Genomic DNA, 15,884 nt, shown 5'->3' with positions numbered 1-15,884 from the left:
GCAGTTGCTACTACTGAAGTCTGGTGAACGGGGTTGGGTGTTGGCATTCACTTAGCGTCTGCGCGCAGAGACCCTGGGGAGAGTCAATGCCGAGGGCCTGTGCCCAGGACAGGGCCTGCTAGCCCTGGATGAGGAGCCTCACAGTCTCTCCTGCCGACTGGCAAGCTGCCTTCCCCATCTTCCAAGGTCTAGGCAAGGGGGAGGTCTTGGCCAAACTGCTTGGACCGCATGGCCCCAGCTGGAAAGCAGAGATGTAGCAAGCTGCAGGGACTCACCTGATGTCCCAGTGGCCATCCCTCTGCACTGACAGATGATTAATTGCATAGGAGAGCAAGTCTGCCTCCCTCTCCTTGGCTGGGATTCCTCCCTATCCCTCAGGCCCCTTAGAGCAGACAGTAACTCATCTTAAACCTGCAGTCTGCCCGGGCCCGATTTGCATCACATAGTCTGTATGCTCCAGATATGAGATGAACACATCTCTCCTTAGCGGTGTGGTCAGGGGAGGCAGGGGCAAGCAGGAGGCAGTGGGGTTCTTCTGAGAGCAAGAGCCCATGACTTGGAGGTGAGAGTGTATATTTGTGTGTGAGGGAGGCTAAGGTTAGAGTAGAACCATTTCATTTTGTTTTCACTTTGAGAATCATACAAATCGTCTCTGGAATCCTCTGACAGCTGGTGGACTTTGATTCAGCAAGCGATGAATTATATCCTCCAGTTGTGAGTAAAATTACAAATATCTTCAAGATGTTTAGTGCTCTGGGAAAGGGTAGCCAACTCCTGTTGGCTATGTGGGCTCCTTCCTGTCCATGGCAGAACACAGCCCCTTTCTCTTTTAAAAGGGAACATGGGGAGCAGGGAGAAGATGTGGGAAGAAGGCACCCACAAGGGGGAGACCAGAGAAGAGTACTACTTAGGGACACATTCTGAGCCATATATGGGGAGACAGGAAGGGGAAGGCAGAGTGAAGCACCACAATAGACAATATGAGATAGTTTATTGAGTCCAATGGTTTCACAGTAGATTGAGATTCTTCTTTAAAAGCAAAAAAATACTTTGTTTAACATTAAGGAGAAATCAACATCAGTATATGTGTACATTGCCCAAATTTAATCAGTGACATTTCTGACAGTGGGTTGTAGGTCTTTACTGTTCAAAGCAAATCATTTTTTTCTGGACTAAGGTAGTATATATATTTTTGAATCTCTTTGAAATGGTGCTTAAACTCACACAGAGTGAACTCCGTGAACTTTGAGAGGGCAAAAACGCAGCAGTCACAAGAAACCAGTAATACTGCTTAAGTTTACACGACCTTAGAAGTACTGATGTCTTGTAGAATCTGGATCCAGACATCCTGGGATGCCTGGGTGTGTCTGGAATCAACTGGACACTCTGGTCAGAATGGTTCAAATTTAGATAAGAAAATCTTATACAATCAAATCGAGTTGATTTTTTTTTGCTATAAGAATGTAGACTATATGTGCATCTGATTCTAGGAGCACCGTGAGAATGTAATACCTAAGAAAATGAAGACTTTGTGTCTAAAGCATGACTTGTTTGGTAAATGATAAGATTAGAAAAATGTCTTTTTCTGGAAAGACTGACCATGGCCTATGACGAAAAGTTCAAAGTTCCAATTCAGCATTAATTACATTTTATGAAATCCCCAACGTTAAGCAGAAACTGAGCTCATTAGCTAAAACAACTGCACAAAGGGCAGTATTACTCTGGTGGGATTGTTAACTTTTGAAGAATGGTGTTTCATTTAATACATAGCATGATTTCATACATATCCATTATCAGTGCCTTGAAAAATCAAACAACTTTAAAATTTAGCAGCGGTTTCTGCAAATACAAAAATACACATTTCTTACATAACATATGTAGTAAAATTTGTCAAGATATATTATATAAACTCAAAAGCATCTTAGATAAAGCATCAGTCTGATATATTATAGATTGACAAGAGTGTAATAAAATGACATGTAGTCTGTCTTCAAATCATACAATATAATACTTTACAGCAATATTAAGTATTCACATTAAGTATGTAAGGAGTATCTAAGGGAACATAGAGTAGAAATGGTTATTAAAGAACTCGAGTGTCTATTCTTTTCTCTGCTTCAAACTGGGCGTATGATTTTCTCCCGCCAGTACAAAAGAAAAAAAAATGGCTAGAACTATTATTTTGTTAAGTAGAGAAGCAGTTTGCTTCTGGAAAAGACACTCCAAGCCATAGAGCTTCATTCACATATTGCAGTTCTGACAGTAGTGTGCCCTCAGGGTGAGGGGAATCCCTGCTGCTCTCATACATCGTACGTATCATGTGAGATGCATATGGACACTTAGAGGAGTCTAAATATAGGAGTGGTTGGTGATAAGGTAAAATCTACTTCACATCTGTGACTGAGATGGCCAGTGTCATAAAGGAGCTCTTTGGACACAGAATTCTAAAGGTTTATTATAATGCTAAGGACAAAAAGGGCCATGTCCCCAAGAGGTAGGTAGCACCTATGGCTAATACTGAAAGGACTTCTAGCTTACAGAAAATTTTTTTTTTATAACGAAAAAATGCAATTGTTAGGACAACAGGGGAAGCATATTTGGCATGAAAGTTTCTGGGTGGCTAAGAAAAGTGATTTGGAATAAGCAAGTTTGTGGGAGAAAGGGCCATCGGAATTTGAATTAAAGAGGTCAAATGGGTTCTAAGCAATTTCTAATAAGTAAGTGTTTAAAATGAAGGAAGGTGCACAGCCATTCCCGCTTGTCCCTTCGTACTGTCTGGCAAGGCCTAATAATCCATGGAGGTAATCCAGGAGAGGTGTAACCTTTGAGAGAGAGGGGCTGGCAGGTTGTAAAGAGTCACAGAACAGAAGAGCCACCACAGTGGCTGTCGGGCCTTCTTTCAGACAGTCCTCGACGCTGGATTTTCTGACCTCCAGAAGTTTTTACATCTTTTTGTCCCAAGATGATTCATGGTGTATACACGACTGGAATAAACCAATGGGGTACACACCACCGTGTATGCCCCACTGGAATAGACCAGTGGGGTACACACCACCATGTATGCCCCACTGGAATAGACCAGTGGGGTACACACCACCGTGTATGCCCCACTGGAATAGACCAGTGGGGCACACAGCGTGGTTTTTACCCCACTAGAATAGACCAGTGGGGCACACACCGTGGTGTATACCCCACTGGAATAGACCAGTGGGGCACACAGCGTGGTTTTTACCCCACTAGAATAGACCAGTGGGGCACACACCGTGGTGTATAGCCCACTGGAATAGACCAGTGGGGTATACACCGTGAATCATTTTGGGACAAAATGATGTAAAAACTTCTGGAGGTGAGAAAATCCAGCGTCGAGGAGTATCTGAAAGAAGGCCAGACAGCCACTGTGGTGGCTCTTCTGTTCTGTGACTCTTTACAACCTGCCAGCTCTCAAAACTGCTCTCTCAGCTGTTAAATGGCCATCAGAAAAGGGAAGATCAGCAATTTTTTTTCTGGTTGATTAATCCAAGAGGCAAGGCTGCAGAAAACATTTCAGCAAAGAGGAGTCCTGCTTTGATCACCTGGTGGCAACAGTGACCGTGCAACAAAGGAAGGACTGTTGTTGCAGACTCTTCCTCCTCACTAAGACAGCCAATGCTGTCAGGAGGGCACCTCCTAGGAGGAAAACGTGCATTTCTGGAGAATGTTTCTGGCTCAGGCACCTCTGGAAAGAACTCTGAAAGGAGCACCCATGTCCTTCGTTCTCCCCACAGCTGTGTCCGGGGGCCTCTGCAGAGCAGTGAGACGCTCATGGAAAAACGAACCGACCAACAAAAACTACGATGTCATGGTACTCATGGCTCGAATCCCTCGAGTTCCTTCCACACTAGCTGCCTTAATGGGCCGGTACCTGGAATGATTCTGTGAGGGCACGTGATTGACTATGGGATGTCTCAGAACTGGCCACTCGCTTGGTTTCGGGGAAAAGTCTGATGTGATTTCCTTGATCATCTGACATGCTTTCCTTCTTAATGCTTTGATTGGTGGCATTCTTCTTGCTTACTTATTAAAAACATTTCATGGAATGTGGATGGTTTCTTTGCAGACTTCCCCCTCTGTCCATGGTTTTTATTCTTCACTTTTGATATCCTGGCCTTCTTAGTGTCATCTAAGGCATGTTTCCTCTAGAGATGATGCTGCGTCTTTAGCCCTCTGCTGGGACCTCTTAAAATGCATGACAGGATCAATCCATGCTCTAATAAGGAAAAGCCTCCCAAGCAGTTAGGTGATAAAATCTTTTAGCCTTGACTTTTTGCCAAATAATCTCAATAAAGAGGGTTCTTCTTTTTGTCCTAAGTATCAGCAGTGATAACCCCGATGCTACCTGTCTCGGTTATTCTATACACAGGGGTCATAGTAATTATTATCTTTATGTTATTAGTAGCCCAGTTTCTGTCCTTGCAGATATTAGATTCTGATTGTGGTTAAATGTCTTTGGTTACATGCGTGTCCTCAACATCAGAAACCACTGTTGGCCCTGAGTCTGGGCTGGACACGTCATCCACTGTCAAAGAGCTGGGTGAGGATCCTTCTAGAGGCAGAGTACCAGGAGAACACTGCCCATCCTTCTCTCCTTCCTCAGGTGACTTCAAGCAAAGCTCAAGTCCATCTTCCGCCAGGCTGGATGGAGAGCTACCATCCTTCTCTGATTCCTGGCTGGGGTAAGAACTACAGGACTGGGCTGTTTGCACAGCTCCAAGCCCTTCGGCTGCCATTTGGGGAATGTCTGTCTGTCTCTCTTGCAGTGCGCTGGCTTCTGGAATGCCAGGAGCACATGGAGGTGGCTCCGTGGGTCCTTTTAGAGAACCTGTTTTATTGTTTTCTGGTCTCGGTGCCCTTGCCTTCTTTTTGAGAGACCAATTTTTCAAACTGGCTATACCATTTCTCAACCATGTGCTGGGGTGCAGAGTTACAGAACGCATTTGTGAATGCCCTTCTGGGCTGTCCTTTTTTGTATGAGCCAGGTGGCTGCTGGCCTGCCCTGACGAGGGACCGGGAATTCCAGAAATGAGGCTGGAACTGCTTAAGTCAGAAGAAAGCTCTTCCTGTTTTCCTTGAGCTTGAAAAGTGCAATCTACTGGAGAGGATGTTTCAGTGGGTGTAAACACCGACTGTTCAGAAATCTGAGAAAAAGCGCTGTCTTGGGAGCTCACTGGCGAGCCAGATGGGGACGTGTCCGGGGAGGACAAGCTGGAACAGCTACTCCTTGGGCAAATGCTTAATGTTGGGGGGAAGACCTTCTCAGTGTTCTGGTTTGAGGCACCACTCTTGCCAACCTCGATCCCCATGACCAAGCTCTGACTGATAAGCTTTTGCCCCTCCATCTGCAAAGACTTGTGCCGCTCGAGATAATCCTCCTCTTTGTGCGAGAGGCTGGCGTCACAGCTTGCGTTGTGCTGCTTCTTTTTTGAATAAAGTCCCCTGAGATAGGTCAGTTTGCAGTGCTGGTCATCAGCGCTGGGCTCTGAGCAGTGCCGCTGCCTCCCTGAGCCTTTGAGGGGCTCTGCTGGGCATGGCGGGGAGTACCCAGCCGTGTCCACAGCGATGGGCTGGTTCGTGGGACAGTCGTGTGAGGAAATGGTCACTGGCTTGGATTTAGGAAAAAGGTTTGCGTGATTTCCTTCGCTATCACACCAGCTTTGCTTCTTATCATTTTCATCAGTGGCATTTTTCTTGACATCAGTGTCTGTGACTAAACTTGTTTTAAAACCTGTCTTACCCTCTTCCTGGAGGGGTGGATTCTGACTCAGATGGTTCTCATCTTTTTTCAGGAGAATCGCATCGCAGCTGGACTTGCGTATCCTTTTCTGATAAAACGCCCTAAGAAAGGAAAGCTTCGAACCCAGGTAGCCGATGCTGGGCTCCGAGCAGCGCCGCTGTTGCCTCGGGCTTTTTGGAGCACCTTCCGTAGCTGCGGACAGGTGGCTGGGGGTGCTCATGCCAGAGGGGGCAGTGGCCTGGTCCTGCAGCGAGGCCTTTCTGTACACTGCCGCCACGGTCACTGGCTCAGGCTCATCGGGCTGTTCCACCTGAACGTCTTCATCTTTAGGATCGTCTAAGTCAGAGTCGCTCAGGGTTAAATCGCCTTCTGCCTCAGGCTGCTCGAGGTCATAGTCACTGAGGGTTAACATGGAGTCCATGCTTCTGCTGCCTGGACCGAGTTTCTTTACCAAGTCACTGCATGGAGCATCAACTTCTTCGTTCAGCTCATTTTCCAGGCTGTCATAGGAGGAGTCATTCAGCTGGAAGAAAGAGTTATCTGTCGAAAAAAATCAAACCATGATTAACATTTGCACTTGCCTCAAATACATGCTGCCTTAAAAAAAACAAAACACTAAACAACTATGATGTTTAGTTTAATTCTGTTTTCATGCAGATTTTTCAAATTCCTACTCTCAAGAAAGAAAGCATCTTTCATAATCTTTCTAGTTGTTAGTGCAGAAACTAAAAGTAAATTTTTGGGGTACACTAGATTTACCTCAGTCCCTGAAGAAATAGCTTTTCTTTAAGATTTCCTCAAAGCAATGAAGACATGTCATAATACCAGGAAATGGTAAAAAATGCAAAGAAATTAATGCAGATACACTCAGGTTCTGAATAAGACTGTGTCTTTTAAATGGATTAGCTGGTGGATACACCTAACTAACTCTATTAGTCTCAGAGAAACCATTTACCAACCTTATCAATTTCCCTTTGACAAAGTTCTTTAATATCTATTACTTTGTTTATTCTTTACAGCAATCATACCAGTTGGATGTTATGGTTTCCCGTAATTACAGGAGAAGATACTAATGTTATGGTGGCACAGAATAATTGTTCAAAGATAACCAAGAATTGGTGGTACAGGCATTCATATTTTGGAAGGCTGAATGTCTTCAAGCCCCACACACCCTGCCCCGCCCCATGAAGCTAGCTGTTTTCTCAAGTACTTTGCAGGGCGCTGGATTTCTGAGAGGTGTCAGGGACCTCGGAGAGGAAGATGAGGAGCAACCAGGCCAGGCCTGCTTCTGGGTCTCCTACTCCAGTTTCAACCACAGCAGTTCTGTTATACTGTAAGATATTGCAACAATATGTTGTAACAATATTGTTATATTGTAAATCTGTTAATTGTTCTATTGTATATCCTTGTAAGGTTTTATTTTGAAAAAAGAAGTTAGAATTCTGCCACTAACAACTTCTTGGAGTTTGGGAACCTTGTCTTATACACTAGGGAACCTGACCACAGTGTTAACACAGCCTGACCTACGAGCAGGCCTTCTAAGGAAGGGGCGGAAGCCCGCGGCCCCTGACTCAGGCGAGAGGCCCCTTCACCCGAGCTGCTCTGGGCTGCAGGGTAGTCGGTGCCCTCGCTGACCTTCACGTGTGTGTCCATTTCTCACACACAAAAACAACCCCATTATTCACAATACCTGAGACATTCTCTTTCGTAGCACATGTCACTGAAACCTCTTCCAAAAGGGAAGTGATTTCTTCTCCAAATATTCTACAGCAGTTTTCAATCAGAAATTGTATAAGCAGAGAAACCTGCACAAAAAAGGAACAAAAATGAAGGCCTACTTTTCACATAGCACACCTATAAATCACACTTCATATACGAATCCTGGTTCAAACCGAAAAAAAAAAGTGAAAGAATCCTGAGAAAAAGTCAAAGTTCACGTCTGCTTGGAAACTAAACAGAACCGTTTCCCCTAAAAAAACAACGTAGTTTGAGTATAGAAATCCATTTTAACCAGTGGCTTAAAGTTATTATTTGTGGCCTTGGTTTAATGCTAACATTTTGATACTAATGGTCCTGTCTTTAAAATTAGGGTAATTTTAAGTATTCTCTGTACAGGGCATTTGGGATGAAGAAATATACTTTCTTATTAAAATTCATGAAGCATCGTTAGACTTATAAAATATATTTCTTATGTAAAAGGCAGGTGTCATAAGTGTGGGAGGTGGGCATCCTCTGTGGATTTACTATGAAGGAGAGAGACGGCTGGAGAGAAAAGCGTACATTTTCCCTGACCAGCCTCTTCCCATGCACTTCCCTCCCTGAGGAGCCAGAACTGGAGATACTTGGAGAAGAGCTCACTGGGGAGCGCTGCGCCTCCACTGAGATATACTGGAACCTTTCCATAGTCTTCTTGCCCCAATAGCTGAGGCAAAGGAGCAGGCAGAACGTTGGGAGGAAGAGGAATCAGTGCCCCATCCCTGTACTAACCATCAGGTACTGCAGGAGTGTGATTTCAAGTAAGTACTGAGTGAGCGAGGTACCATCGCCACCTCCATTGTGTTAGATGAGGAAACTGTGGAACAGTGTAACTAATTCTGCCCTAGATTGTACATCTGGCAAGTGGGGAGGGCTGAGATTTCCACTGCGCCTGTTCAATTTCAAAGTCTTTTGCTTCTTTTTAAAATCTTATCAACTGCTCTTCTCCCTCTACGGTTTCAGTCAATCACAGCTGTTTTGCCTCCTTAAAGGGAAAACAGAAGTAACCCAATTACTATCACTTTCTTTGCTTAAGAAATCAGCTTTCTGCAGTCTACCAGGAGAGGACAGAACAGTCGATGAACTCAGACTTATAAGAAGATGTACTTAAGGACATGTCTTTCAGAACTAATACCCCAAACTTTAGGTTCAAAACGGGGACTCAGTGCCCCAGGGCAGAAAAATGAAAAACATTACCTTATTTGTAAATTCACTTTCTATTTCGGGGCTGGAGGAAGCAGGAGGCCAAAGGATGCTTGGAGCGATGCACACTGCTAAGTTAAATGAATTCATCTGGTTCCATGAGGCATGGTTTTCAATCTTGTGCAATAACCCGAAAAGATACTTTAGCAGAACAACATTCATTCTTGGGAGCCGGTCTAATAGCCTAAAGACAGACAAAGGTGCTCTTTAAGCAAGACATTTCGTGGAAAACTTGTAGACAAGGCAACCTTTCTTCACTTTTCATGGGGAACCACGTGAAGCAGAAACACAGTTCAGGTATGCGGGAGTGTCAGCTCATATGGTACGTGCAGAGCGAGGACTGTCTTACAGAGGGGAGAGAGTAAGACTCAGGGGGGTTATTCATTTATTTTGTATATTCTGTCTCTGGGTGAGAACCTTTCAAGCCTCAGCCACAAAGACTCCCAGTTCCATCCTGAGAGCTTACACTCTGCTCTAGCAGCTTCTAAGGTCAATTCTGTCCCATGTCTCTTTATCTCAGTGGTACCACTTTCACATGTCAGTCAAGCTTATAACAGTATATTTCCTACTGTTCCGATTTTGTACTTGATGAGGGATTTTTAAATTATCATTCACCATCATTTACTACCATCCAGGAAATAAATATACATACATATATTTTATACATACATATATATATTTTCATGATTGTTGCTTTTTTCCAACAAGAACCTGTAACTGAGACAGGAGGGAAGGGGGCAGGACACAGCCATTAAAGGAATGACATAGCAGTTAGCACCAAGGTGGAGGAAGTCAACTCCTGATGGACCTTGAGGACCAGGATGGATGGAGAGCTGACCTCCAGTGGACCCTGAGCTCCCTCACACACACTGTAATGTACTAGCACTGCAAATGGCACACCCACAGGTGCCATGACAGCTCTGAGGCTGACCATGAAAATCAAGGAGAGGGTAGTGGCCCAATTCCTGGGGATCTCCGCCCCTTCCTCAAAGCAGTTGGAGTAATCCTCTCACTTGTTAATGTATAAAAACTCGCAACACCGTGCCTCGTGGACTCTCTTGCTCCCTCACCTTCCCAGATGCCCGGCACTCTGTCTATGGACTGTGTGTCTACTTCTCCTTTAAACTAAACACCCAACCCTGCTCCCCTCTGCCCTTCTCCTGCGTTCTGAGACGGCCTGCACTCTGTCTACAGAGTGTACATCTCTCTAAACAAATCTACTTTTACTCAACTAGGGCTCGCTCTTGAATTCTTTCCCGCCTGAAGCCAACAACCCTCACTTGGCGGGGCGCATCCCAGGGACTCAAGTGAGACCTGGGACACAGCCCTCCTCTCGTGCCCTGTTTTCCTGTATCACAACCTGGGGAAGAAAATCAGGTAATCTGGCTCTTGTTGCATAAATACCAGAGAGGTGCTTCTTCAGCACCACAGACTGACAATGAGGATGGTTTTCTAGGGACACATTATGACAGATTACAATGGGCCAAAAGATTACTGAATGTATTCAGTGGAAATTAAGGCCTTGCCTAGCGTGCTCTTTTGGGGTGTCAGATTCTGAAGGGGCCCTGAGCCTTTGAGTTATTTTACACCTCTGTAAACTATAGAATATTGACAGCAATACATAAGACTTGTCCATAGACCTGAAAATTCTCTCTGGTGAAGAGACACGTGATTTACTTGCACTGCCTCATGCCCCAGCAGAAAAAGCCAGTTTTGTTTTTTAAGTTCATTTCAGCATTTCTGATTCAACTATTATAACTTGTGGTAGTTAACCATCTTCTCTGAACCGGCGGCAGTAACGTCTTAGTACTTCTCTTTATTAATTCTTGTTTTAAATAAAATTTCTTTCATGTGTGCATATTTATATGAGAGCCATAATTCTGGCCTTTTAAAAATCATCCTTTACTAGCTTCTAGAATATAAAGTTTTAGACAATGAGCAACAACATACAGAATCTCAGGTTCCCTGTCTCTGAACGGTTCCCACCAAGCTGTCACGAAAGCAGAGACAGCATTTTGTGCATGGCTCTGAGTCTGGTGCCTTCAAACTTACACCATCAGTAGCTATGTGTAGATAATGATTTACATTTGAAAGTTGCTCAAGATAACACTGCACTTGAACAAGCGTTTGCAAATAAATGGTACTGGGATTCTTGGGTTTCACAGAAATGCAAGCATTGCTTTTCATTAATGGACACTTCTTTCCTATTCTCTTATGATGTGGGAAATACTCAGGAATGGGGGTGCTGGGTTCTGCCGACAACTTCTCTTTCCATGGGGACAGACAATGCATTCCTTGTGATCAGGCTGAGGCTTTGCAACTCCCTTTTCCCTTGACACTTTTCAATGAGTTGGCTGTCTCTCTGGAGTGTCCTCACATCCCCTTCTCCACATACCCCTGTCATGGCACTGACTGTACCGCACTGGAATTCTGGGTTTTATCTGTCTATTTCTACTAGACTGTGAGCTCCTTGAGGGGAAGGAATTTTCTCTGTATGAATTCGGCTGCTAAATGAAGTGTATAAGGAATCATCTGGTTAGTTAAATATTTACCAAAATTAAGGTCATAAATTATAGATTGGGTCTACAGTATTAGCTATTAGTCTAAGGGGTTTCAGTGCCTATCAGATTAGAATATACAGAAGGTGTACAATGGTCGAGTATTCCATATTAGTAAGATTAGGAAAAAACCCAATAATAACAATGACAGTTGCTAGCATAAGTCTACTTTTAAACTGGCCCCTATGGATATGACTTTGATAGTTATTATTACATTAACAGACAAGCTTATAAAATAAGTTATTTTAAAAAGTATTTTTGAGAAATGACCAAATTGGAATAGTTACCTTTGAACTGCATTTATTTTCTCCTCATCATTTCCTTTGTCCATTACACAGACCCAATTATTATAGAGATCTGATGATAATAAGCTTCCCGGAATGTGCCTTAGAAAATCCTAAAATAGAGGGAAAAAAATTTAAATTGCTATTCTAATAATTTGTATTGGAGAAATTAGAAAGAAGACACTTTATTGGAAAGTTCAGTCCTCCCTTCTTTGGAACACACAGAGCTCTGCGCCAGCCCTCCAATGATGTGCGCACACAGAAAAATATGCTTTGATTTTTTTTCTAACAAAAAACCAGAGGGAAACTGGGGTCTGGACTACAGTGGGAAAGATAAAGGACAACCTGTTTGGGCTGAAACCTCCTGTTTGCATACATCTTAGCAAACTGGCAGGGTCTGGCAAACCATCCTAATCTTTTTTTTTTCTCTCTGTCTCTCAAATCACTAGTTAAAAGGAATGCATGAAGGTATCTGTGAGATTCATAATGTGGTAGTCAGTCATCCAGTCATTCTACACATATTTGCTCATCTGTGCCAGGCACTGTTTCAGGTGCCAGGAACAGGGTAGTAAATAAAACAAAGTCCCTGGTAATTTAGAACTTTAGATTCCAGCAGCATTGGTGACTAATTCCATCCAGAGGTGTCTGGAGTTTCCCCCTGTATTCTTCATAGGAGGGGAGAAGGCATTCCAGGCTATGGCTGGCTCTGGGAGCCTGGGGCAGCACTCTCATCCCTAATGTATATTAAATAACATGTCCCTGGTACATTATCCTTCTCGGCCTTCGAGACTCCTCCTTAGAGCACTTGTGGGGCCAGGTGTGGGTGAAACCAGACAATGACACAAGTAGGATCTGACCAAGGGAGGTTGTTGTTTGACATTTGTTTATAAAAAAGCTTAAAAGTAAACACACTTTGGTCCTGGTCCTACGTTCCTTTCCTTTCTAGGCCAACACCCTCTGTTGCTTTTGGCACGGTCCTAACAAGCCAAGCTTGCGAAGTCTGATCTCCACCTTAGGAAACTTCAGGCAGAGAAAACCCAATTCCATGTCTAAGTGCTGAAACCATGGCTGACCACCCTCTTGCAAGTTCCTGCTTACAACACAGAGACAGGTGTGCAATGGAGTAATTTTAATTCTTGCTGGAAAATCAAATAGCAGCCTTACATATGTGCCTCACCAAAGGCGACACACAACTTGTGACAGACAACATGTCGTGTTTCTGTGACTAACATGGAAGCCTTGGGCCTCAGTGCTGCAGTCAGCTGATGAGGTGAGCATGTCTCCCACGAGCCTACGAGCTCCTTCAGGGCAGGATCAGACCAGACCCTTGCCTTTCACTGCATACACTCAACGCCAAGCACAGTCGCAGACTTAGCGGGGGTCATTACTGAAGTGTTGCTGTATGTCCTATGGCCAAATATTAGTGAGGGACAAAGGAAGGCCAGCTAACTATAACTGAGGCTCTCAAATAATTTAAAAGCCTCTTCGTGGTCATGTTACCTATTATTAGACAATGTTTTGGAGTGGTTAGTAAGCAGGAAAGTGACTGATTTAAAGTCTTTCTCTGTTCTATTGTATTTTCCAGGAGAGATGTACCCAGATACCCGTGATTAAGATGCATCATCACAAAAGTTACCTTCTTTTGGGGGGGAAGCTATCAAATTTTCATAATTCCTAACTAATTTTCGTGCTGCACCTATGTGACAAGTCAGATTCAGAAGAGCTGAAATCTGTTATTTCAAAGTGGGGCAGTGACAATAGCTCTCTTTTTAAACCTCAGTGGAAATATACTTATGATCTGTCTTGAAGAAAAACATCATTAAATCTTAAAACCTACACTTGAAAGATAAGTCGTAACATTGCAATGGACTCTCCACAGCTGGAATAACAAGTTACACAATAACAACCATCACAGCTGAGAAGGAAGTGAAAGCTGGTTCTGAATTACAATCGCCAGCGCCCAGCTCTCAACTCAAAGTCTCCTCCCCTCCAAAGGCAGAGCCCCAGCTATCAGCAGAGCTCCCAGATTAATCTGAGATGAGATTCTTACAGGATTAAAAAACAAACTTTTCCTCAAAGGTCTGATGGATCAGAGTTATGCTTTCTCAAGCAATTTTATTCCAATTATAGTTCAGAGTGAAGCTTATATTTAAGCAAAACCAGCCTAAGGGAAAAATTAAGGGAAAACTTAAGTACCACTCCCAAATAGTCTCAAAAACAAGAAACAAAACAAAACTAAAGCTCAGTAACTTTTGGCAAAAAGTATTTCCTTTCCTGCAACCACTTGGGAAAAAATTGAGAGTAAAGCACAGTTCCATGATCACAAAGTTTTAATTAGTTGGAACCCATCTAACCAGACTTTCCAATCATTTGGATTATTTTTTGCCCTTTGCTTATTCTTGTACAATTACTTTCTCTACAATGTGAAATGCAGCTTAACTCTTTTACATCCAAATTTCTTTGTTAACAGCCTCAACAATTTAGTTCAAAATTTTGAGGAGTATGGTGCTGTGAAGAATAGCAGAATTAGGAAAATCTTCTAAAACTTAGCCTTTAACTTCTTAAATTAAGAGATGGGAGAAAGCCTAATTATATGATAAAAAAAAGCAAAGAAAAATCCACCATGCATACATGTCCTTGACATGGGTCTTGCTCAGCTAGCACACCACACGTATCTCTACTGAGCTCCACAACTGAAAGGCAAGTGCAAACCCTGTGTAAAATAGACAAGATGCTCCCCGCTTCCGCCCTCCAGCTCTTCTGAGTGACACTTCATTGTCAAAGTCTGTGGCAGGGATTGTTTTAAGAGCAGACATGGCCCTTTTACCAAGAGACATCTGACTGTTCCTAAATTCATAAAGCATGGTTCTGTAAGCAATTGCCTGGGAGCAGGGACATGTAAGAGCCTTCTTCACCACGTTCTCCGGAATTTGGGTTTTATGCTCCAGGCCCTGGGATGCAGGCTGGGGCCCTGTCCCTATCCCTGGCGCGGGTGCACACCAAGCCTGCTGAGAGACGGCAGACTGACACTGGTCTGCAGAAGCCATTGCTGTGGTCAAGAGCTCTGTTGAAAGCTCGTTTTGACTTCAGGTTTTGCAAAGACGTGAGGCATTTTCAAGAATGTGGGGAGGAAAACACTTTAGAAGAAGTCTAACTCAACTATGGATGTGAGTTAAGTGACCATGGGGCTGGGTTCCAGGTTTTTTTTTTCCCCCATAAGTAAACCTATTTGCCATAGACATCTTTGCCACAAGAATTTCTGCTACAAATACTTTTACCACATAGCTAATTGGCTGTGAGACTCTAACTATGACGCTTCTTCGCAGATGGGGATAGCGTTATAATGAGGGAGACCAGCTGTCTTCCCCCAGAGCTCCACTGTGGGGGGGACGAAGGGCGTGTGTTCCCCACCTTTAAGACAGAGGCTATCACGTAAGCCGATTCATAGTCTACATGTACTTTAACTCCGGCATTCAGTTTGTCTCTCAGCTGTCTGCAGGATTTCACGTTGGCCGACTGTCTGAAGATCCCCTTTGTGAGGGGTCCTTTCTGATTAAGGAAGAAAAGCATATCCTACGGGGAAACAAAGGAAACAAAATCAAAATGGCACTTGACGCAGGAGGAGCCGGAGAACACACCGCTGCCCTCCCCGGCTGCCAGGGGCCGGGGCGGCCCGGCGGGAGGCACTGAAGGGCTGGGGCTGGACAGGCTGCCAGAGGATTAAAGTCACTTTGTGTGTGTGTGTGTGTGTGTGTGTGTCTCTAAATCTATTTTCTCCCATTTGTTCTTGCTACATTTCAACACTTGCTTTCATGCGACTGTCCTTTTTCAGCGATCCAGTAGTCACTTCAAGGTACCTGTTACCTTGTCTCCCTCCTGTCTCACTATTCTTTGCCCACTGTTCTCTAATATGAAATCTTGTCCCCAGACATGGAAATGTTCTTGCCTAACTCATCCTCCACTTGCTTGTCTTTCTTTTCATGCGACTTTACATTTCATTCTACTTTACACTTCATTCTACTTCCTGTATTGACTTCTTTTAAAATCAGCCTCCAAAATCATCACCTCCAGGAAGCTTTCTCTGTCCCATTCCATTCCAATCAGTCTTTCATTTTGCTTCCTTTCCAGCTGCGCGTCCTATGCTTGCAGAGGAGGAACAAGTGGGTGTCGGAGATGTGCAACCCACAGGACCTGAGACCTAGTTACAGCTCAGGCTTGCTGTGTGTGACTTTCAGTAAACTTGAGGGTTTTTTTGGGGGGGAGTGGGGCTTTAATTTGTAAAGTAGGACTGATGGAGATGGTGATGGTGATGAT

At 43.9% G+C, this 15,884-nt stretch overlaps 1 protein-coding gene across 2 annotated transcripts in view; it reads right to left on the bottom strand.

The window, feature by feature from the left end:
• Positions 1-974: 974 nt before the first annotated feature.
• The window catches only part of LOC107035141 (rho GTPase-activating protein 20), a 66,765-nt gene continuing 51,855 nt past the window's right edge, over positions 975-15,884 (bottom strand). For both annotated transcript variants that reach the window (XM_072953745.1, XM_072953744.1), the window contains exons 11-15: positions 14,982-15,143; positions 11,574-11,683; positions 8,723-8,912; positions 7,461-7,575; positions 975-6,310 (exon numbers count right to left, since the gene is read on the bottom strand). In XM_072953745.1, the coding sequence (XP_072809846.1) occupies positions 4,476-6,310; positions 7,461-7,575; positions 8,723-8,912; positions 11,574-11,683; positions 14,982-15,143 (2,412 nt within the window). In that variant the 3' untranslated portion in view covers positions 975-4,475. The remainder of the gene's footprint in view (positions 6,311-7,460; positions 7,576-8,722; positions 8,913-11,573; positions 11,684-14,981; positions 15,144-15,884) is intronic.

Source organism: Vicugna pacos, chromosome 33 (assembly GCF_048564905.1).
Source record: "Vicugna pacos chromosome 33, VicPac4, whole genome shotgun sequence".
NCBI lineage: Eukaryota > Metazoa > Chordata > Mammalia > Artiodactyla > Camelidae > Vicugna > Vicugna pacos.
Note: the sequence above shows the minus strand (reverse complement) of the source record. Positions and strands in the feature narration are given on the sequence as shown.